The 24,410-nt window shown below is 36.4% G+C and overlaps 1 protein-coding gene across 1 annotated transcript in view; it reads left to right on the top strand.

Moving 5' to 3' along the window:
- PTPRC (protein tyrosine phosphatase receptor type C) overlaps positions 1-24,410 on the top strand; it is a 123,094-nt gene that overhangs the window by 65,032 nt on the left and 33,652 nt on the right. The window contains exons 6-14 of the mRNA XM_082857633.1: positions 166-213; positions 1,415-1,444; positions 3,125-3,328; positions 4,549-4,677; positions 5,798-5,941; positions 13,020-13,139; positions 17,687-17,845; positions 19,014-19,228; positions 24,082-24,142. Coding sequence (XP_082713759.1) covers positions 166-213; positions 1,415-1,444; positions 3,125-3,328; positions 4,549-4,677; positions 5,798-5,941; positions 13,020-13,139; positions 17,687-17,845; positions 19,014-19,228; positions 24,082-24,142 — 1,110 coding nt within the window. The remainder of the gene's footprint in view (positions 1-165; positions 214-1,414; positions 1,445-3,124; positions 3,329-4,548; positions 4,678-5,797; positions 5,942-13,019; positions 13,140-17,686; positions 17,846-19,013; positions 19,229-24,081; positions 24,143-24,410) is intronic.

Genomic DNA, 24,410 nt, shown 5'->3' with positions numbered 1-24,410 from the left:
CTTTGACTCACTTTCTTATTTTAAAAACAAGCAAGTGTCAATTCAAACGAGGAGGAAGCCTCTAGCAAAGATTCAGTTAAGAAATCATCTTTGCTAAAGAGTTTTCCCCTCGACCCTCGATATGACAAACTCATTAATCGTGACCCTCTGTTCATTTCCTTGCAGATAAGTTCAATGCGTCCACTACACCATCCTCTCCGACCTCTGCAAAAGGTATTATCTCTACAACTGATCTCACAACAACAGGTGACATCCTGACCCCCAGTCATGCAGTCACACCACCACCATGTGCTTTGGACATGCTCATTGAAGGGTCTTCCGTTGACTCCACCCTGGGCTCTTTCTTCGAGAAGTTCAATTGAGTGTTCTAATCCTGAGGGCTGTGGAAGGGCAGTTGGTCCAAAACACAGATCAGTTTCTGCAGTGCAACAGCCGATGAGATCAGGGCCGGTGTTACTGTGATAACCTCTAACATCATTGTCGTAGCATCCCCCAAGAGTTGTGTACTCTATGAAAACTCATAGAAATGACCAGCTATACTAGGACTTCTAAGAGTGGGTTTCGGTGTTGGTATGAAAAAGAACAATTCTCTCAGTGGAGCTCTCTGTTCCAAGAGGTCAGTGGCAGAGGAGTGATCGCAGAGCCCCAGACACACACGTGGGATGTGGAGATGGAGGTGGGGGGCTCCATGCAGGGAACGAACGTCCAGGAAGTGGTAGAGTCTGCAATGGGTCAGCCATTCAGAGCCCGCCAGGACACTATTCTCCCTGCAAGTTCTCCATCTCAAAGACCAGATTAGCAGAGATCTATTAGCTTCCACAAACCCCATTTCCATCCAATTCTTCAGTTAAATACATATGCTCACACAAGATAGTTCTCAGTTGGTGGACGGAACGATGTGTTACCCTGGATTTAGTATATGGGCAAAGAGCTTACAAAAGTTAAACCAGACAATGAAGCAGCCCTTGCCTATTTTCTGATTTTTTTTTAATAAACAAAGGAGTAAACTGAACTTTCTAGGGATTATAATTATATAAACCTATTTTGAGATTAATCAAGGGGAGGAAGACTTTTAAAATATTTCTGGCTGCGTAAATAGTCAACCACATCACCATTACATAATCAGATGTGTGCCCCAAAGTCTTAATATTGTACTATCACAGTTGTGTTTATTGGGTGAATTTATGAAAACGTTTTATAGAACTAGCTTGTTGGTTTACAACCTTTGAAGTTTTGAGATCCAAACATGGGAACAGGCACTGCAAACTCTGCATTATCTGTTAAACCTAACTCGGTAGATTCTATAATTTATGAAGACGAAACATTGTAAACCACCCTTCCTCAGAATGACTAGAGCAGAGATATTCTAAAATGCAATTTTAATAATTTGCATTTTCTTTCTTTTCTATTACAGATCCTAATACTACACATAAGCCATCATGTGGTAAGTTTGTCTACCTAGAGGCAACATATATCACTTTAATGATTTCCTTCTTTGTTACAAGCTTTCAAGACCCCCCAGCAGGCTAAACTCACTGGCTCTAATTTCTCACCAACGATTAGCGCCAACTATTAAGAGCCAGGGTCCTTCAGGGCAAGAAGCTTTGATGTCACAGTCAGACCTAGTTTTGAGGATTACGATTGATAATTACTAGCAAAACATCCTTGGTGGTGCCACTTAAACTCAATTTGCGTATTTGTAAAGTGGGATGATAGCAAGGTTGTTTAGCAGTTGGGAGAGGATTCTGTGTAATGATAAATATGAAATGTGAATAATACCTTCAAGGCTCACCAAGAAGAAAAAGTCTCTCTGTCTCGCCAGGGTTAGGCTCAAAGCAGATGCTTGAGAACAGTTTGTATCCATCCTTTTCCCATTTTCTTCCTCTGTTCTCAGTGGAAGCAGAGTCCTTCTTCGTGGCCAGGGCTCATCCCTCCACGTGTTTCTAAATCTCACCGCTGGAATCCCGACCTTCAGTGGCTCTCCGTATATTTAGTGCAGACATCAGCCTTTGTATGTTTGATTAATGAATATAATCTGGATGACCAGGTTCTTCTTGCACTGTTGCCTCCTTACACTTTTCACTTAAGTAACGTGGAAGTGCTCAGTTTCTTAAAACATGTTTCTTCCTGCCCCTGTGTTCACCCCTGTTCTTCTTCCTCTACACTTGGAATGCATCCTCATCCGCCACCTCCCTCCCCCAACAATTTTTCTATGTCCCGCTCATATTTTAAATGCAAACTGACTCACCTCTCTGGAGGACCCCTCCTGGTCCTGCAATCTGAACAGACTTCTCTGCCTCTTTACCCCTGTATTATTTTGTGCATCATCTTATTTTGGTGTTTTCTGTAGTTCATGCCTGTGCCTGTCTGCACGTTAGATTCTATAGTTCCAAAAGTGGATCATTTGTATTCCTAGTGCTTGGGACAGTGTCTTAAGCAAAATAAAGCCTTCATAATTTTTTGGTACTAAAAATGAGTGAATAAGTGAATGTGTGTTGAAAAGATATTTGTACAAGTCAATGGAGTCTGTTTACATAAAGGGAAGAGTGTGAGATGACACTCAGAGAAAGTGCTTAGGAGGAGTTGTTATCAATAATTTTACACAAGTAGAGGAATAACGAGGCCTCTGCTCCCTAAGTAATTAATGTTCCCCGTATCGAGAGAAAGAGATAATCAAATACTACACTTTGGAAAGCAAGGGAAATGATAGAGCAAGAAGAAGAAATTTGTCAGATGCGTTGTTCATTTCTGTGTAATTCAACCATTTCTGAGCCCTTTCTGATGACAGATTTTACACAAGGATCTGGATTTATGGCGATGGTCAAAATTGATGGGATTTTTCTCTCATGGAATTTACAGTCCCGTTAGGAAGACAGACATTAATCCAATTATCATCCAAATACAAACTCACCAGCTGAGGTCTTTGATGCGACAGTGATGAAAAGGGAATCACGAAAGAATAACTTGGAGGCACTGATCTGTCCCTTCTCTTTTTTATGTTCCTGGGGTTATTTTGTTGGAGATTGGATATTTTTAAAACTATACATTAAGGAGTTTGTATTTAATAGAGGTTTATTCATTCTGAAAAATAAAAGATAAGCTTCACTATTTTATTTTCTTTCAGAAGACAAATATGCAGTTATCTCTGTGCACTACGTTTATAACAATGAGAGTGAAACATATAATGCAACACTTAGTGAAGAGAACGGTAACCCTTTTATGTCTGAAGGGCAGCTCCATGGCCTAAAGGAATGTGAAAAGAAGAATATCAATATAACACATCCTTCATGTTACCCTCCATTTAAATATTTATTAGAGGTACCACCAGGTAAATATCCGTTGATTTCTGTTCGTGCATTTACAGCAACACTGCAGTTTTGTGTGTGATGTGTCCTACTGGTCACAGGAGTTAGTAGGCAGGGGAACAGGGCTGAGGGAAAGATGGCGGCAGGAGGCCAGTGTGTGGACTTCTGCTCTCCAGACCCAGTGAAAATGGTAACCTCAGAGAAGCCTTACCTGCCTCCTTACACCTCTTTTACAGAGTGCTTCATGTCGATTGGATCTAATTTATCCCACTGAGTGGTTATTCACAAGCCTTCTTTTTTCTCTGCTACTGAATTCAAGTCATTATATATGTGTGTGTGTGTGTGTGTGTATATATATATATATATATATATATATATATATATATATATATATATATATATATAAATCCTTTTAAATACAAGTGTGTCTAGAATATCTTGGGGGAATAACACAAAGTCAAAGGTTTGATGTTTGTGGAAAGAACTAAAGTACTTTCACCAAAAAAAAAAAAAAAAAAAAGGGGAGCGTTATAGTCATGTTAAGGTGATCAAGATGGTTTTAGTACCTAAGCTACTGCTGGGAAAGAGGAGACTAAGGTACCAAGCTGACTTCAGAGAAGCTACCTTCACAAAATGCATTTTCTAAAAGGGATTCAGGGACTATGTAAGTTTGTTGAATCTCTCACATCTTTTAATAATTCAAGATCATTGATTGACTTATTAACATTTAAATAGGTTAAATAGCTGATGTTTTTGAAAAATGCCATTTAACTTATTCATTTTTCTCTAAATGTTACTGGAATAAATGATGAATTAAAAACAGAAAATGACAATTTAAAACAATACATTGCCCAGAGTGAAGCCCCCATGCTCTGTGTAATGATCATGCAATGAAAAAAATCAAAGAGTAAACGAAAAATTGAAGATACAAATAAGAAAACAAAATGGAGTATCTTTTAAAATGTGCAAAAAATGCAATTTTATCTAGATGTTTCCTTGGGTTCCATTTTTTTAAAGTAGCATAAATTCTAAGTGAAATGCTACCAATATGTGTGATGTTAAAAAAAGAATAAACTAAAGAATCAAGAAATTCAACACCCTGAGAGTTATTAGACTTTTTTCAAAAGTAATCTAAATTCTTGCCAGATTCTGTATCATGAATATAATTTCAATGACTGTAATTGAGCATAAGGCACACATTATGAAATATTAATCATCTATTTTTGTATCTTTTTCTTAACAGATCGTAAACATTTTCAGCTGAATGAGTGTGTAGAACCTGAAAAGGCAAATACTTCTCTTTGTTTACGTTGGGAAATCAGTAAAAATTTTACTTGTGATAAAAAGAATATAACATATAAATTTAAATGTGGTAAGAATTTAACATTGATCAGAGGAGTTTTTTTCCTATAGTGGGATGTTTTTCTAGATATTCTCTAATCCTTCCTTCCTTTCTTCTTCCTTCCTTCCTTCTTCCATTCTCTCTTTTTCACTCTCTCTCTTTCTCTCTCTCTCTCACACACACACGCATAGTCCATGATATGTTTGGAATCAAATCATTGTATTCTCTATACAACTCAAATTCACAAAATAGACAAACACTCCACCTGAAAAATAATGTTTGAAATAGCAATATCAGTTAATTCATAAGAATTTTCATGGCAACTGCTATACACGAGGTATTGTTGAAAATATTATCAGAGAAGAGAGTTATGAAAAATTATGGTACACATACTGTTAGAATGAAAGGGAAAACAACCATAATTTCACATGATTCCAAGAGTTTTCTTTGTCAGCCCTCCATCAACAACATTTATAAACAACTACAAGAAGACTTAGATAAAATGAAAGTAGAGAAAGAATAGTAAGTGCTTCTAGGAATATGAATTTGAGTTCAGGGAAGGGGGAATAATTGAGATAGCATTTCTTTTTAATGATTTAATAACTTTTAATTTATTTTCATTTGAATTTATTGGGATGAAATCTCCCCCCTTGGCATAAAGCTATCTGCTAGGCCATATTTGGCAAGACAGACAAACAAAGACACACAGACTCTCACACGAAGGATGGAGTATGATACTGCTTATAATCATCATGTTACGGGGAAGGTGCTCAGCTCGGACACGAGCAGGGTGAGGAAAGCAAGGACAAACATATGACAGACTGATGATTAAACAAGATATCTTTGAGGTAAAGGCTATGTCAAGTGCAATCTCAATTTCTGAACAGAGAACAATGAACTAAGGCCTCATTTTATCAGCTAAATTAGAGACACTCTCAAATTCAGTTCTACGTCTTAATGTTTTCTTTAAAATTGAGTGTAGCAAAATCATGCAGCATTATAGCTGATAGCAGGTCCTTTTACTTATTGTTTTGACCATTTGCATAGGTTTTCAATCTAATAGATATTAATTATAGATATAAAACTGAAATGAAATTTAAGTGTGATATATTGTATTCATATACTCATATGCAATACTCATTTCTTTTAGATGGCCTTTCTCCATATAATGAAAGTGGCAGATTTGAAAAGTTCAACCTTCAGCCCCAAAGTAATTATACTTGTAGTTCAGAAGTATCTTATAATAACAAGATTCTTACTAGCCAAAAAACAACTATTAAAACAGATTTTGGAGGTGAGTATATCACTTACATTTATATGTTAAATTTCTTTCCTTTTTATATTCTTATGATTCGTTGAGAATCACAGAAAAAGATGTTATGGATTTGGAGAAAGGGTTTCAGAAAATGGCTTTGTGTCCGTTTTAAAGTAAGAATTTAGAAATAAATGACAGCGACTCCAAACCTTCATCAAGTTGTTTGCAAACTGTAGGCTGTTGTGAGGTCGGGGTGGAAACAAAACTGTGAGGTAAGTGAAATGCTTGTTCACGTGTTTTCCATTTTATTTCCCCTTTCTTCCTGTAGCAGCATTCTCTTCTTGGTGTGTCCTGCATCTTTTGCCCCCTCTATCAAATCCTGCCGCTGATAGGAGTAAAATGAGCACAGAAGCTCACTTTAAGAAGCTAATAAAACGCAATGGTAAAGCTAAGTGTTGATGGCAAAATAACAATTGTTATTACTAAAATGTCAGCAATATAAATAATAACCAGACTATCATAACTAATAACAACTGGAAAGTAATAGCATTTGGAAGATGGAGGGGAGAAGGAAGTGAAAAGTGCTAACATTTCAGTTGTATTTAGTGGAACAGGGGTCCCCAACCCCCGGGTACTGGTCCTCGGCCTGTTAGGAACCAGGCTGCACAGCAGGAGGTGAGCATCCGGTGAGCAAGTGAAGCTGCATCTGCCTCTCCCCATTGCTCCCATCACTGCCTGAACCAACCCCCCAACCCCAGTCCGTGGAAAAATTGTCTCCCACGAAACTTGTCTCTGGTTCCAAAAGGCTGGGGACCGCTGTAGTAGAAGTAAAGACATTCCAGTTAAATTTAGAATCTGCTAGGAAACTATGTTAATTGTGCATAAGACAACTTCTGAGTAACCACTAAAACGTGAAAGACAGATAAATAGATGGCTTTTCCTATCAGCAGTAGAAGAAAGTTATGGAATAAAAAAAAAATTCTTCATGTTAAAGGAGGAAAAGGAGAAAGAAGGGAAAAGAAGGAGGAAGAAGAGGGAGAGAGATTGTGAGAGAGAGAGAGGGAGAGAGGGAGAAGGAGAAGAAGAAGAAAGGGGGGAGGGGGAAGGGAAGGAAGAAGAAAAACGTGGCAGGAAGGGAGGGAGAGAGAGACTACTAAGTAGGAAACAATAGGTAAAATAGCAGAAACATGTCAAAGTATCAAAAGTCACTAAATATAGATGGCTTAAATTTACCTTTGGGAACAAAGATATTCAGACTTGAGTAAAGTAAAGACATATTTGCGGGGAGGAATTTGTAGCCTTAAGTAAGATCAAGTGACATTTTACGGAAACTTTTTTTTTTTTTTTTTTGTGGTACGCGGGCCTCTCACTGCTGTGGCCTCTCGCATTGCGGAGCAACAGGCTCCGGACGCGCAGGCTCAGCGGCCATGGCTCACGGTCCCAGCCGCTCCGTGACATGTGGTATCTTCCCGGACCGGGGCACGAACCCGTGTCACCTGCATCGGCAGGCGGACTCTCAACCACTGCGCCACCAGGGAAGCCCTATGGGAACTTTTATCACTTTGCTCTCTATTGAATGAAAATCATTGGAGAGTGCTTGGAAAAGAACCAGAAAACAAAAGCAGAGAAAGCAGAAAATAACAAAGTTTAGAGTACAGATTATTGAAAGAAGGAACAAACAAAAATTTCAGGAATTTACTAACCAATTTAAAGGCTTGGTTTTGAAAAGAATAATACAATAGTTAGACCTCTAGCAAAACAACCTTCCCCCATGCATTATAAAAAGGAAATTAAAAATACAGTAGAAATTTTACAGATTATAAAGAAACTTGCATCCAATATGAAAAGTTAGATAAAATGGATAATTTTCTAGAACATAGGAATTATGGACATTTGCCTAGGAAGAATTAGAAAATTGGAGTTGTATATAAAATAATAGTCTAATACCTCTCTAATCTCTTCACACTCGTTGTCTGCTTACCTCACCTGCCCTTTAAAAAAGAAAAACCAGAAAGGTAAGTTTACAGTTAGTTCCTATCCTATTCAAAGTGTTCCACAGTGTAGAAATCATGGAAATCTATCTACTAATTTTGATTATTGTTAGGGTGGGGGATAAACTAGGGTTACTGTTATGTGGATACCAAACTTGGGCAGAGCTGAGGCAACTATAGGCCAGTCTCTCCTATGAACATAGATAGTAAATAGTAAATGAACTGTTAGCAAAGTGGATCCTTTAGTACATTATAAAATATGTAATTACAGAAGAAGTTCTATGGATGGCAAATAAGCCTATGAGAAGATGCTCCACGTCACATGTAATTGGGGAAATTAAAATAACAATGAGATATCACTGCACGCCTTTAGAATGGGCAGAATCTAGAACACTGACAATACCAAATGTCGGCAAGGATGGGGGGCAACAGGAATTCTTATTCATTGATGGTAGGAATGCAAAATGGTACAGTCACTTTGGAAGAGATTTTGAGGGTTTCTATAAAACTAAACATCATCTTACAATGCAATCCAACCATCACACTCCTTGGTATTTACTCAAAGGAGATGAAAACTCATGACCACATAAAAACCTGCACATGGATGTTTATAGCAGCTTTATTCATCATTGCCCAAACTTGGAAGCAACCAAGATGTACTTCAGGAGGTGAATGGTAAATAAACTGTGGTCCATCCAGACAATGGAATATTATTTAGCACTAAAAAGAAATGAGCTATAAAGACATAGAGGAACCTTAAATGCACATCACTAAGTGAACAAAGCCAGTCTGAAAAGGCTACATACCATATGGTTTCACTATATGATATTCTGGAAAAGGCAAAACTGTGGAGACAATAAAGAGATCAGTGGTTGCCAAGAGTTGTAAGGGAGGGAGGGAAGGATAAATAGGCAGAACACAGAGGATTTTAGGTCAGTGAAAGTACTCTGTATGATACCATAATAATGGATACATGTCATGTAATATATTAGTCCAAATCCATCGAATGTACAACATCGAGTGAACCCTAATGTAAACTATGGACTCAGGTGATAATGATGTGTCAGTGTAGGTTCATAAATTGTAACATAAGTACCACTCAAGTGGAGGATGTTGGTAAGAGGGGATGCTGTGCATATCTCTGTGCCTTCTCCTCAATTTTGCTGTGAATTCAAAAATGTTGTAAAAAAGTAAGGTCTTAAAAAAACCCACCATTATTGAGTTTGTTCCAGTAATGCAGGAATCCTGCAGCCTTTGAAAATAGCAATTTAACCATTTTACATGTCATTTTATTCAGGCAACAGGGGAAATTTTTCAAGACTATTGCCAAAGAAGCCACATTCTTAAAAAAAAACAAACCCACAAACTTTTGTTCGTTCACCTACTGTATGATTCACCCATGTAAAGTATAGAAGTCAGTGGTTTTTAATATATTTAGAGTTGTAAATCATCATCTGAATCAACTTTAAAACATTTTCTTCACACCAAAAAAAATAAAATAAAATAAAACCTACAAAAAAACAAGCAACAGCAAAAAGCTGGTATATTTTAACAGTCACTCCCCATTTCCCTCCGGCTCCCATATCTAGGCAATTATCAATTTACTTTCTGCTTTGATGGATTTGCCTAATCTGGACATTTCATAAAATATGTTGTCTTTTGTGTCTGGCTTCTTTCACTTGGTGTACTGTTTTCAGGGTGCATCCATGTTGTAACGTATCAATACTTCCGTTTTTTTATTGTCTAATAATATTCCGTTTTATGAATGTACCTTGTTTTGTTTGTCCCTTTATCAGTTGAGTGACATTGAAGCTGTTTCCACTTTTTGACTATTATGGATAATGCTGCTATGAACATTTGTGTACAAGTTTTGTGTAGATATATGTCTTCGTTTCTCTTGTGTTTATACCTAGGATTGGAATTTGGGGGTTATATGGCAACTTTATGTTTTACATTTTGAAGAACTGCCAATCAGTTTTCCAAAGTAGCTGCATCATTTTACATTCCCACCAACAACGTATGTGTTCTTATTTCTTCACATCTTCACCAACACTTATTGTCTTTTTTATTTTAGCCATTCCAGTGGGTGTGAAGTGGTATCTCATTGTGATTTGAATTAATGACTAATGATCTTGAGCATAGCTTCAGCTGTTTATTTGCCATTTGTATATCTTTTATCACGATTTGCCCATTCTTAAAAGTTGGGTGATTTTTCACTGAGTTGTAACAGTTCTTTATATATTCTAGACACAATTCAGATATATGACTTGCAAATATCTTCTCCAGTTCTCTGGGTTGTCATTTTAATTTGTTGATAGCTTTTGAAGCTTATAAGTTTTTAATTTTGATGAGGTCCAATTTATTAAATTTTACCTTTGTTACTCATGTTCTTGATGTCACAACTAAAATTTCATTGCCAAATCCAAGGTTATGCAGAGTTATGCCTATGTTTTCTTCTAAGAATATTTTAGTTTTAAGTCTAAAAATTAGCTCTATTAATCCACTTGAGTTAATATTCATTTATGATTTGAGGTAAGGGTCCAATTTCATTATTTTGATGTCCTAGCACAATTTAGTGAAAAAACTATTCTTTTCCCATTGAATGTTCTTTACATCCTTGCCAAAATTAATTAACAATAGTGATGGGCTTATTTCTGGACTCTTCCATTCCATTAATCTATACATCTAATGCCAGTACCACACTGTTGGTTAGTATTGCTTTGTGTAAGTTTTGAAATCAGAAAGTGTGAGTCCTTCAACTTTGTTCTTCTTCAAGATTGTTTGGGATATTTGAGGTCCCTTGAAATTCCATATGAATTTTGAGATCAACTTGTCAATTTCTACAAAGAAGCCAGCCAGGATTCTGACAGAGGTTGAGTTAAATCTGTAGATCTATTTGAAGTGTTGCCATCCTAACAATGTTAGTTTTCTGGTCCATGAATATGGAGTGTCTTTCCATTAATTTAGGTATTCTTTAATTTTCTTGGAGAATGTTTTGTAGTTCTCAGTGTGCAAGTCTTATAGTTCTTTTGTTAAATTCACTCCTAGGTTTAAATTTATTCCTGCTTATAATGGTGGTGTTTTCTTAATTCCATTTTCAGATTGTTCATTGTCAGTGTGTGGACATACAATGGGCTTTTCTGTATTGATCCTGAAATCTGTCTCATTGCTGAAGTTGTTTATTAATTATAATATTACAGGACTTTTGACAGAACATACTAAAGTGATTCTGAATTTCATGTGGAAGGGATAGCTAGCTGAGAGTAAGGCAGCTTCCTAAATCCATGTCTCCAGTAGCCCCCCAAACAACTCAAAGCCATTAGAAAATAAATGAACCTACAGAAATACTATGTCTTCATGTAACTAGCAAAAATTTAATGTTTTTTGGATACAAATACTAAAATTAGTACAGTCTTTATAAATCACTGTGACAAAATAGAAATCCCAGGAAAAATAATATTTTATTGTTTATAAAAGTGCAAAGGCAATTCAGTGGAGGGAAGGATTTTTTTTTGGTTATTTATTTATTTGGATATTTATTTCATTGTTAGATTTTTTTTTAGTTATCCCTATAGAAAAAATAAATACATCAGCCTTTATCTCTCAACAAACACAAAGATTAACTCAAAATGGATTGCAGAGCTAAACACTAAATCTAAAACTATAAAATGTCTAGACAAAGACATTAGAAAAATCTTTGCTAGTTTAGCTTAAGCAATGGTTCCTTAGATGGACACAAAAAGCAAGAATCATAAAAGAAAAACATTTAGAAATCAAACTTCATAAAAATTAAACATTCTTGCTCTTTGAATAAAGTCACTAAGGAAATAAAATTTTTTCACAATTCATACATTGTGAAAAAATATCCACAATTAATTTTTTCAACAGAGAGTTTTGGGAGAATATATAGAGAATTCTTCCAAATACAAAATAAGACATCAAGTAACCCAATTAAAAATGGACAAGAATTTTGATCATATGCTTCACAGGAAAAGATACACAAATGGTCAATAAGCACATAAAAATTTTCCCAATATCATTAGTCAACTGGGAAATGCAACTTAAAACAACAAACAGATGTTGATGCCATCACACACCAACTAAAATGGCTAAAATGAAAAAGGCTGACAATACTATTGGTGAGAAGGTAAAGTAATAACTCAGCACTTTCACTCCAGGTATTTACCAAAGAAGAAAGGACATGTCCTTTCCACAGAAAGGCTTCTGCACAAATATCCATAGTAGATTCACTCATAGTAGCCAAAAGCCTGGAAACAACCCAGATGTCCATCAACAGTTGAATGAATAGATGAAATGTGGTCTATCCTTAGAATGGAATACTACTCACAAATAAAAAGGACTAACTACTGACACATACAGTGTGAATGAATGAATATGAATGAATCTCCAGAACATTCTGTTAAGTGCAATATGCTGGACGTAAAAATGTACCCACCGTTTGATTTTATCTATATGAAATGAAAGAAAAGATTAATTTAATCTATAGTAATAGAAGGCAGTACAGAGGGTGTTTGGGGGTGGGCAAGGGAACTGGGTGGACTGGGAGGGGGCACAGAAGAACTTCCAAGGTTGGATAGAAATGTTTTATATCTGATTGCGATGGTGGTTATATCGATGCATATATTTGTCAAAACCCATCCAACTATACCCCAAACGGGCAGGTTTTCATATAAATTATACCTTGTAGTTTTGATTTAAGCATTTATTACATTCTTCACCTCAAGTTCTGATGACTAGTTACTGGAAGTGATGACAAGTGTTACTCCAGTACTGACTGTTAATTTTATCAGCCCCACCAGTGAGAGATTTCCAGCATAGGGAAATCTAGACATCCCAAGATAGCTGGACAATAATATAAATGAGAGGAAGAGGGGTTTTCAGATCTCGTCAAGTCAGTGGAACATTTAGGCTCCAGAATGTCACCCTGGAGTGACACTCTGTTACATGACCATATCAAATTTAACAAGACCAGATATCTTTCTTTTACTTTCATCATCAATTCATAATTAATCAAAATATGGCTATTAATAATGCATGCTGATAATATGAAGAACGTTTTCTCCATGTCTTGTTTCTTACATTTTATATTCTTATTCTTTCAACAGTTCCAGGAATCCCTCAGAATATGACTTGTTCTAACTTCAGTGCACATAAAGGATGGGTTACCTGGGAACCACCGAAAAAATTTTTTCATACGTTCACTCTTTGTTATCGGAATCCTTCAGGTAACTTTTATAGAATTTAATTCCATATCAGGAAAGATAAATCAAAAATTGGAAAGCGCACTCCACATATGGATGGAGCTAGTGAGCCACGGAGCTCTCTACATTACAACCGTGATGAGCATCCTGTACGCCTTGGTTTTAGAACTACCTCCACTCACTACAGGCTCCCTAGCCTCTGAAATGACTAAATCTCAGAGTATCCCCCAATACTCATTTCTCGTTCTTGATCTTCTTAGTTCTAACTGTTACACTCCAAAGCTTAGAGAAAGAAAATCTCTGGAAGATAATACTCATATCTGTCTTCCAAAAATTCATCATTCTGGACTACAAACAACAACTTCCAAAATGTGCCCCAGCTGATACACACAAAAAATTGGGTGAACAAAAATGAACATATGCCCACTTAGCTACAGAGTTTGATGGCAGGTGGAATCTTGGAACATAGTTCTAGTTAGCATTAGCTAACTTCTGCAGAACTTGTGCAGAAATAAAGACAGCCCAAAAAATGTGCTATGACTAGTTCAACCATTGGCCTAGTCCCTCCAAATGAGACACTATTTAAGAGACCAGACATCTCCTGGATGATGTGAAGTATCTAAAATACTTGTAGAAAACAGTGGGGACTGTGGACCACCTCAGAACAGATTCAGCACACGGAATAGCCCACTTGTCAATCCTTTACCTGCAGCTTAAAGTAGTATTGAGTTGGACATCTCACAGAATTCCATCTCTTTGTTTGGTGCGTAGGAACCAGACATAAATTTTCAAATTTTGAAAAGTAGAAAGCCACTTATCTCCAGTGTGTTATTTTATATTTTGATAGCATATTGTTTTTGCTTGTTGTTTGAATCTTAATAATCAAACTACTACAGCAAAGTTCAATACACATGTAGTTTTCAAATTAGCATAAGAGGACTCAAATTCTATGGAGAAGAAATAAAGGCAATGTATTTGAGGTTATGGTAATTCGAAAAGTTATGTCTATGAGAAAGGAAAAATGGAACTTACAGGAAGATGAAAAATGGAAATTACAGGAAGACAATCTGTAATCTGACATATTACAGGAGTACAGTCTGCCTCGCTGGACACCTCTCCTACAAACTTTCTTTGCTTGGTTTCTGTGTGAGCACATTGTTTTGTTTTCTCTTTTTTCTGAAATTTCTTCTCACTCTCTCTTTCTGTATTCCTTACTTTCTATATTCTCTCTCTACTATGGAGTATTTTGTATGCCAGAATATATGGTGGAAATTTATGGAGCAATATTTATTGCTTCTTTGTATTCTATACTATTTAAAAAACCTGTATTTGAATAATTAGGCTTAGAAGGATGTAATGTGTTAGTTATTGCAGTCAGATGAGTTTTTGTTTGATTTTTGCAATGAGTACAGCTCCTTCTTATTCAGTGCTACCCAAATTTATGACTCTCCAAATATAACACTTGAACAGAATGGGTGGGGAGGGAAGGGGCAGGTAGGCAACATCTGGCTCTGTGTGTCCTCTCCAAAAGTTGGTTGGTAACTAACTGAACCCAGTCTCCACTGTGGCTCATGCACTGACTCTGCTCAAAGGGCCCTTTGGAAACAGCTCATCCCCAGTTCTCTGTCTCTTGTTGCTATCATACTCCACTGCTGGGAAGAGGAGCATGCTCTGTCTTGTCTTCTGGTTCATCAGGAGCACGGGACATGAGATCCTCTTCTGTATTATCTAAGTCAAAGAGAGATGATCGGAGTATAGCATTGTTAGAACAATTCTTTTAACTACTCTCATTATTTCAAATAAAACCACTATTAAAAATCCACGGGAAGAAAGTCAGTGAACTCCTATGGCAATTTATATTACTTTTAATTAGGTATTAAATTCCTTTTGTTATTTCCTCATTTAATCATCGCAGCAACTCTGAAAGCTGTAGACTGAAAGAGGTAGAAAAATGTAACTGACATTTATTTAGTTTTATCTGCTTGTGGGGTGTTTTTATAGCTTTTTAAGATTTTGTTAAATGTTTCAACAATGACTCTGAGAGGAGAGATACATGGATATGTTCAGAGTTCATACAATTCCCTGAGGATCACAGAACTTAAAATCAATGCTCAAATTCAACAGCTTGGACTGTGCTTTTTTCACTACTGTAAGTTCATGTTTGAGCATCAGACACCTTGTGCATCTGTAGTATTATGTATTAACTTAAAGTGCCAAGTGACAATGAAGTTTCCTCGGTAATAGGGAAGAGACCCTGAGTCATTGTTGCATTCAAAGGACTATTTCTCAAAAGTTATTGAAACCAGTGTGCACCCTTCCACATCACAGCGCTGTTATTGGAAATGATTTTGTTTATTGCCTTTTTGCTTAAACAACATAAGAGAAAAATTACCTCTTATTTTGGGAGGTAGCAGTGCAAAACGCTTTGGGGATCAACGAGTTTATACTACTTTGCATGGTGTTCAAGAAGATACTTTAGAGCAGTTTAAACTGGGAAGTTGTTAATGGATTTCCTGAGGTATTTGCTAAAAAGCAAAGAGGTGACAAGTGATGAAGCCAGTATCTATCTAGCCATTTCCAGTGCAACAGGCATGACTTGAAACTAGATGTATCCCTGTCGCCCTAAGGAAAACTAAATTTCATCACTAAGTCTAATAAAGTCTTTACCTGTGCCATTCGACTAGTGCTTCTGACCTCAGGGTCCTGAGGAAAGGTATCCCACATGGAGGCAGAGAGGCTCGTGTAAAATATGTTGACCTTTCAACCAAAGCTTGAAACCCTTGGCAACTGGAAATGAACATTCCAAACCATCTTTCTAAGCACTGAACACTTTGATTCCCCAAACAGCAATGTCTTTTGGAAAAAAATGTGTTGTTCAAAATTAAATCAACAATTTGATTTTATCAAGCTGGCTAAGATGAAAGCATCACAGAACAACATAAATGAACTCATTTTGATGCAGAATGGTTGTGAGATTACATCTACAATCATACAAAATTAGGTCACTGAATGGAAGCCAGATGGACCTTGAGAACGACATCCTGACATTTGGATTGTAGCTGAGTTAGAAGCTGATACTTGTCCCGACAGCCAGACAGCATATAAGGGGGTGCCACTTGCCCCTCTCTAGAACTCACACCTTTCCTGTCCTCAAAGATAATTCTCACTGGGGACAGGGTAGCTGAGCTGGCGGGTATTAAATCAACTAACTCAGATTTAGGGATTTCTGAGAAAATAGACATTTAACCAGGCTAGAACAGACACTTTATCTCACTTACTGTTTAGCATCCCATGGTGAGGTAGAGATATTACTGTAATCTCCATGTCATGGATAAGTAACTGAGACAAGAAATTAGCACATGCTAAATCTTCCCTTACACTGTTTCTGCAAGTCCATTGGCATGTCCACCTAGACCAGAGAATTAAAGTGTCCAAGAGGAGGAAAAAGCTTGGCCCCATTGCAGACCCTTGTCCCCCTCTTCTACCCCAGAAAATATGCACGGCAGTGAAGGGTAAAGCATGGCCTCTGGGACCTCAGTGTCTGGGTTTCATCCTGACTCTGTTGTTCCTTTCCTGTGAGATCATGGACAGATTGCTAATATCTCTGTGGCTTAGTTTTCTCATCTGTAAAATCAGATGACATCAACAGTGCCAACCTATAGGGTTGTGGTGATGGTGAATTAATTCACATAGACCACTTCAAGACATGCTTGGAACACAGCATCGTCTGTTCATTGTTTTTATAACTACCGGTATTATTATTATTATCACTGTAACATGCTTCCTCTCTAACCTTCTTTTAACCTGTCTTTCTTGGTGGCATTTGGCTACTCAGAAATAGTTAGTGGTTAGTGATTTTTCAACTTAACAAGTGCTAACTCATCTCTGTAAGCAAGGTCCCACCTCCCACGTTCCCACCCAGCCAGAGTCTGCTATCCTAGTCGGGTTTGTGCCTAAACTAAAAATGCTCCTTCTTTCCTTTGTAAAATTTTATTTCCTCCCTTACACCTACCCAGCCTCACTCATCTTTCAATGATAAGCTCAGGTTCTACTGCCAATGTGAAGCTGTCCTTCACTGTTTCAGCTCCCATGAATTACTGTAGTGCTCAGATGAATAGGGCAGAGGATACTTAGTTACTGGTGATCAAATGGATTTTGTATCTGAAGTCTATAACAGTGGCTCATACCAAAGTTCAAAGTTTGGAGGTTAAGTATCAGAAAAGGGGTTGCCAATGTATTGGAAAGAAGACTTTCATAATATCCACCATGAGCTGTGTTTTCTCAGAAAGAAAAGAGATCATAGGTAAACAATATGCTTGAACTTATTAAATATGTTATGTACCAAATTAATTATATGAAACCATCATTTTTGAATATTTGAGTTTATAGTAATCACAGTTGTTCAATGCATTTGCTGATAATTGTATGTATTTCTGAGCACCAAGGATTTTTCATTTCTCAATCACTCAGTTTGGAGTCAGCTTGGAATGATTTACTGTAGACACTAAATTAAATATGTGCTAATCTTAAATTTTGATGACTTACTAAAAGTTTCCATTTTTTCCCCTGAGAAGAAAGATGCCACACTCTGAATAAAACCACAAATACAATTAATTTGGAATATTTGAAACCTTTTACAAGGTATGAGATAACATTACATGCCTCTGTCAATGGAAGAGTGAAACGGAATGGAACTGATGTGAAATGTGTAGCTGAAACAAAAGCAACATGTAAGTTATAAGCTTTAACGCTTTTTTCTATGAACAGCAAAGTCTAAACCGTTAAAACAACATGTCCACCTTAATGCTTCATTCGAGAAACACACTGACCTGGCACATTTGTTAACATCTAGGGTTTATAATAATTTAAAACACAACAATTTATAAACTCTCATCCTGGGTTTTCTCTGTATCCTTCAGGTATAATCATAGAATTGTAAGAATGAAGCCTAAGGGCATATGAACAGGTACAATTTATAAGATTTCAGGCAATTAAGTATCTAACCAACTTAGATAAAAATGCGTTATCTATTGTTTTCTTTATTCTCTAGAAATATCGACTGCCATCAGACACCCAAGAACGCCTCACTCACAAAGCATCCACTGCTTGCATGACCTCATGAAACAATATTTTGTCAGCATTTTCTTCTCCATTACAATGAACTACATACTATTTTATTTTATGTCACATTTTACATTCATTTGGCTCTTGCCCCCCCGTGGGATGGCTCCATAGATTCCAGGTCCAAAGCTAGATCTGTCTCTGGGGTGAATGTGAACTCCATGAGGTCAGGGCAGAAGAAATACCCCTGTGTAAGGCAACAGCTATGGCTCCAGAAACCCTACCTGGCACCAGGCTCACACAAAAAAATTGTCCTCTTCAGGGCCGGATGTAAAATGCTCTTAATGTCATTTAAGTTTTGGTTTCAAAAGTCCAGGTCCTCAAGCGTTATGCTTTTGTTATTTTCCTGAAAGTCTGTGCTATCACAGAAACAAAGATGATTCATTGCTGCTGAAGAATCCAGCCAGGTATCACCAGGGTCATGTAAGCATTTCCAAAAGGAGGACCTGGACTGTTCGTAGGCCTTCGGGGTTTCCCCTCCCTGCCCCTCCACTCCTTTGTTCTCTATTTTCTATTTCTACACACTCTCTTTGGGGGAATTGCAAAAAAATCTCATAGTTTCAAGTACAACTTACATGCTAATATTCATCAAATGAATGTGTAATTTATTTTCAGATGTTTTGTTATAGCTTTTTATGTATGTTCTATCCTAACTTCCCCATCTGTAACACCCAAATAAGCACTTAAAACAGTTTATACTGTACACATATATTGTCCAGTAATTTAAATACGCGTTTACCAAATGATTAAAAATAAAATATTTCTTCATTTTGGTAGATCCAAGCAAGGTCAAGGACTTACGTGTTTCAAGGAAGACAGATAATAGTATGAATGTGAACTGTAAACCTCCTGACGACTTTAATGGCCCCAAGACAGGGACGTACCATTTGATAGTCAGTATTGGAAATCACTCGACTGTAAAAGAATCACAACAAGAAAAGTGCACATTCTTGGTAGAAGGTCTTCAATATTCAACAGAATATACATTTCAGGTAAGATTACAATTTCCATAATCATACATTACTGATATACATTATAGTGATTATTCTGCAGTATTTAAATAATACTAACACCAGTGCTCACAAAGCTCTGATGTCTAACGGAATCACACTTTAAAAGTGTAAAAGTTTGACTCCAAACTTTTCATCTCTAGTACATAATACAGTTGTTTACAACACATATTTTGTTGGATTATTTTTGACCTTTAACGTGATTTACTTATAGCTAAATTATTGCTCCCGTGTCAAGAAGCACAACGTTTCATGCACAGTAGATTATTCCTTTGCCACAACTTTTATTCATCTAGGCTATTTATCTTTACTACTGTGACTTTTAAAAAAATTTTAATACTTTATTTTTTATTTATTTTATTTTTGGATGCATTGGGTCTTCGTTGCTGTGCACGGGCTTTCTCTAGTTGCGGCAAGCAGCGGCTACTCTTCGCTGTGGTGCACGGGCTTCTCATTGCGGTGGCTTCTCTTGTTGTGGAGCACGGGTTCTGGGCACATGGGCTTCAGTAGTTGTGGCACACGGGCTCAGTTGTTGTGGCGCACGGGCCTAGCTGCTCCGTGGCATGTGGGATCTTCCCGGACCAGGGCTCAAACCCGTGTCCCTGGAAGGTGGACTCTTTCTCACTGCACCACCAGGGAAGCCCACTAATGTGACTTTTTAAATTACAAACATTTTTTCAGGTACATTGAGATTAAAAAATAGCAGAAATAAATGTAAGGAAATAGCAGTGTACACAGAGAGTTAAAAAGCTCACCCATAAGCTCGCTGTCTACTGATCATATTCTGTGTGTATACTTCTAAAATGGGAAAACTCAGTCTTTTCCTCCTGCTGTAGGGAAAAACCTCAGTTCATTCTATCTCCTGTGTGTTCTTCACTATAAGAAACACAGGGAAGCATTTCCAAAGAAAACTGGACACCTGAAACACTTCACTTCTGACACTTCTGGTCACCAAATGTGTGAACGTTTTTCCCCGCATCAAGCAAGTATCTGTGACACCAGCTGGGTATCCATTCAATTTCGACACCATGTACCCAGAGGTAGCATCAGATTCCACAGGTGAGGGGCTCAGTCCCACGAGATTGGTCCCACCCTATGTCAGAAGACAATGACAAGTAGGAAGTCCCCACCACTTTGTAGCGCGATTTGTCTGCAAATCAGGGGTTCCCATGACCCACGTCCTTTGGTTTGATTAATTCACTAAAGCAGCTCACAGGACTCAGGCAAACACTTACATCATTTACCAGTTTATTAAAGGTTTTGAGAAAGGATACAGGTGAACAGCCAGATGAAGAGATACGTAGGGTGGGGTCTGGGAGGGTCCCAAGTGCAGGAGCCTCTGTCCCCGTGGAGTTGGGAGTGTATCACCCTCTAGGTGTGAGTGTGTTCCCCAGCCTGGAAGTTCTCTGACCCCAGTACTTCTGGGATTTTATGGAGGCTTCATCACATAGGCATGATAAATCATTAACTCCATTTTCAGCCCTTCTCCTTCTCAAGAGACTGGGGGAGGGGAGGGGCTGAAACTTCCGAGACTAATCATGGCTTGGTCTTTCCAGTGACCAGCCCTCGTGTGGGAGCCATCCAGGAACCCACCCAGAATCAGCTCAATAGAGTAAAAGACTGTCGCCCTGGAAGTTACAAGGTTTTCTGCAGCTCTGTGTCAGGAATCAGGGTCAAAGACCAAAGACAAAAATGTTCCTAGCGCTCTTATCAGTTAGGAGACACAAGGGTTTTGGGAGCTCTGTGCCAGGAACTAGAGGGAGAGACAGAGGTAGATTTTCCATGATCTCACAAATTCCTTAATATGAGCACACCGTTTGATAAACCGCATGTTTCATAAGTCACTGTATCGCGAACGTTTTTCCATGTTAAATATTCCGCTACTAGTTTTTCATGTTTGCGTAAGATTCTATCTTACGGCTTTATCACCTTCTACTAACTATGCCTGTTTTGACAACAGTCAGCAAACACTCTTACTGGGAAATAACAACATCTTTGAATATGTCTTTTATCATTTCTGTCTGAATAAATTCCCGGAAATGAATGTATTGGGTCAAAAGGAATTGACATGTATTTTGAGATTTTTTATGATACTTTTTCTTTTCCCTGTGGAAGTTACCAAATTGCTGTTCCCATGGCAGTGTGTGAAATAACTGCTCTGGAGAATCTCACCAACACTGCGTATCCCCTTTTCCTTTGATATTTAGTGGGTGGAATACTGTACTGGCATCTCTTTTTGTTTTTATGGATTTTCTTTACTTACTGTTGAGGAGAAATATCATTTTGTTATTTGTCTTGTAGTAACATCCTTCCTGCTCCTTTGTCTAGTTTTCTTTGGGAATGCTTCTTGGCTATTAATAGTATTAAACTCTTCGTCCTATGACTTGCAAATTTGTTTTCAGTGTATAGTTTGCCTTTTAATTTTCTTTATAGCACTTTAACTCATACACAATTTCCCCTTTTATTTTTATTCAGTCAAATCTCTCACTTTTATTTTTGGTTTAATGGGAATTTCCACAGTTGACTGCTTAATGTCATGTTGACAATCTGCTTCACATTCTTATCACTTAAAGAAGTGTTTAGGTATATATAAGCTTTCTTGTTTTGTTTTTAACCAGAAACGTAGGTTTGGCTTTATCAAATGTGTTTTATGGTACTATGTTGGGTCTGCCATGGTTGTGATGCTATGGTGTGATTGGTGTATATGCTGAATTATAGTGATAGGTTTTCTAATGTTGAACCAGTGTCACATTCCAAGATAAAAACCCTGCTCTGTCATTGTGTATTATTCCTTTAAAGTATTATTGAGCTCAACAGCTTAATATTTTATTAAGCTTTTATGAATAGGCATTCATAAATGAGGTCATTTAATAAGTGGGTAAAGGCGACGCTGGCATAGGTGGGGACACGCATCATTCTTTTCACATTTTTGTATGAAGGTTATGCTAACCTGATAAAACAGGTTGGAGACATTTTCCTGTTCTGTGTTTTATAACTTTAAATAATACAGGAATTATTTGTTCACCAAAAAATGTGTTTTAGTCCCTTTAACACAGAGGGATTCTTTGAGAATCATTTACGTTATCTTTCGATATTACTGTTCTTTTCAAGTAGTTATCCTTTTTGAGTGAGTGTGCCACTTATATTTTCCCAAAGAAGAGTCGGAATAAAAGAAATACTTTGTTATTACCTATTATCGTACATTTCACTTCACCTCCCTCAGTACCCAGGAAGCTCCAGGCACACTGGCTTCCTTTTCTTTTCTCCAAACGCTCAGGTTTTACTCTCTTTTAGGCACTTTACTGAACATTCCTCTCTTTCTAGAATTTTCTTCTCCTATTTGTCAATGATGATAAGCTATTCTGGAAAAATATAGGTAAACGTATTAAAATGCAATCTCAAAATTCAAATTAGGAGACAATTATTATCCTTTCTCTTCCTCACTCTTCAAAAGGCTGCCTCTTGTTTTCTTCACTGAAGTTCCCATAACTTGTTTTTATGTTTATTTCAGAATCCACTGCTACATTTATACCTTCATGAGGGAGCAATCATTTTAGATTTATTCATCATTGTAATCTCTGGTTAATAAATTAATACAGTTGTTTTTATAATTGTTAATGTATTACTTTCTTTTATTGTAGGTTTATTTTGATATTCTGGTAGTTTGGGCATTGAAAGTGATTTTTGACCATTTATTTCTTTCTCCTTTTCCTTTTTATTAGCTAAAAATAAATAAATAAATAAAGCTACGGATTGTTCTTTGGAAAAATTTTGACTCTATCCCATGTCTATATTACTTATTACTAATTTCTCAATGACTGACATAAAATTTAATGAGTGGATTTTTAAAGTAGACTGTTCTTATTGATAATTTCTAAAGAGTATATAATTGTAATTTGGAAGAATTTTTAATTTACCTTTTTTTTTTAAAGAGACTTTTCTACATTTATGGTTCCTGAATTTTTTATTGCAATTAATTATTAGTTTAAAAGGATAATTGTCCTTTACAATTTCTGCCCTTTGGAATCTACAGTAATTTTTACAGCTCAGTGTGTGATAAATATTTATGAATACTCTGTGAGTACTGAGGATATTATATACCCTCCATGGGGTAAAAGCTTAGATATATATTTTTCAGATTTATTATTAATCTCTTCTATTAATACTCTTTAGATCTATTTTTGCTTCAGCTGTTTTTTTGCTGAAGATTCTTAATGCTTTCCTGCTCCATGCTGTTTCCTTGTATATCTAAATTGTTTTGCTTTATTGTGTTCAATATTTTGAACTACTTATGTCTACACTGTAAAGTTTACCCTGTATCATCAATCTTGATCATTTTAACCCTTCTGAACTAAATATCACTTGAATATAAATACTGTGATTCTTACATTATATTGTTTCCACTTAGCCTTAAAAACTTTTTTGTACGTTTTATGTATAACTCTTCTAAAGAGTATACAGCAGAATTTCCTTTTGAAAGAAATGTGAAGATGTTAGCCTATTAATAGGGAATCAACTTTAAATGATGAACATTTTGATGTGTTGGATTTTATTCCTTCATTTTCACTTATTCTTGCTGATTATAACTATTAGTATTATTATTATTGCTAAATGGGCTAAGATTTCTTTATATCTTTTTCACTGGTAAATATGTTCTTTAAAACATTTTGATAATAAAGTATTGACATAATCTTGAAGTTTCAACTTTAAATTAAAGTTAACCAGTATATTTTTTATGAAAATAAACAACAATGTATGACAAATATGTATGTGTTATATTGTGATTCATAAATTTACACTAGAAAACTATTTTCTCTTTTATTACTGAAATTCAGGTTTTTTATCACAATGGGAAATATGCTGGTCATCCAATAATTGTTTCACAATCAACATCTTGTAAGTCATCACTTAGCTATTTATTATATTTATATTAAATATATAGTAGCACTTAGCTTTATTATTTTACATTCCTACTCATGTTTAATTATTAAATGTTTATATTATATATTTTCCAAAAAACATTATATTTTAAGTTGTGTGTGCAAACAGATGTACAGGTGTGTATTAAAATATAATATCTTAAATTCAAATTAAGATATTAAATTATTAAAAGAGTTCATAAAATAATTCATAAAGTATTTACCTGCACAGACTAATATTATGA

This window comes from Leucopleurus acutus (genome assembly GCF_964270905.1).
Source record: "Leucopleurus acutus genome assembly, chromosome: 2".
Classification (NCBI taxonomy): Eukaryota; Metazoa; Chordata; class Mammalia; order Artiodactyla; family Delphinidae; genus Leucopleurus; species Leucopleurus acutus.
This window is presented reverse-complemented; position numbering and strand designations above follow the sequence as displayed.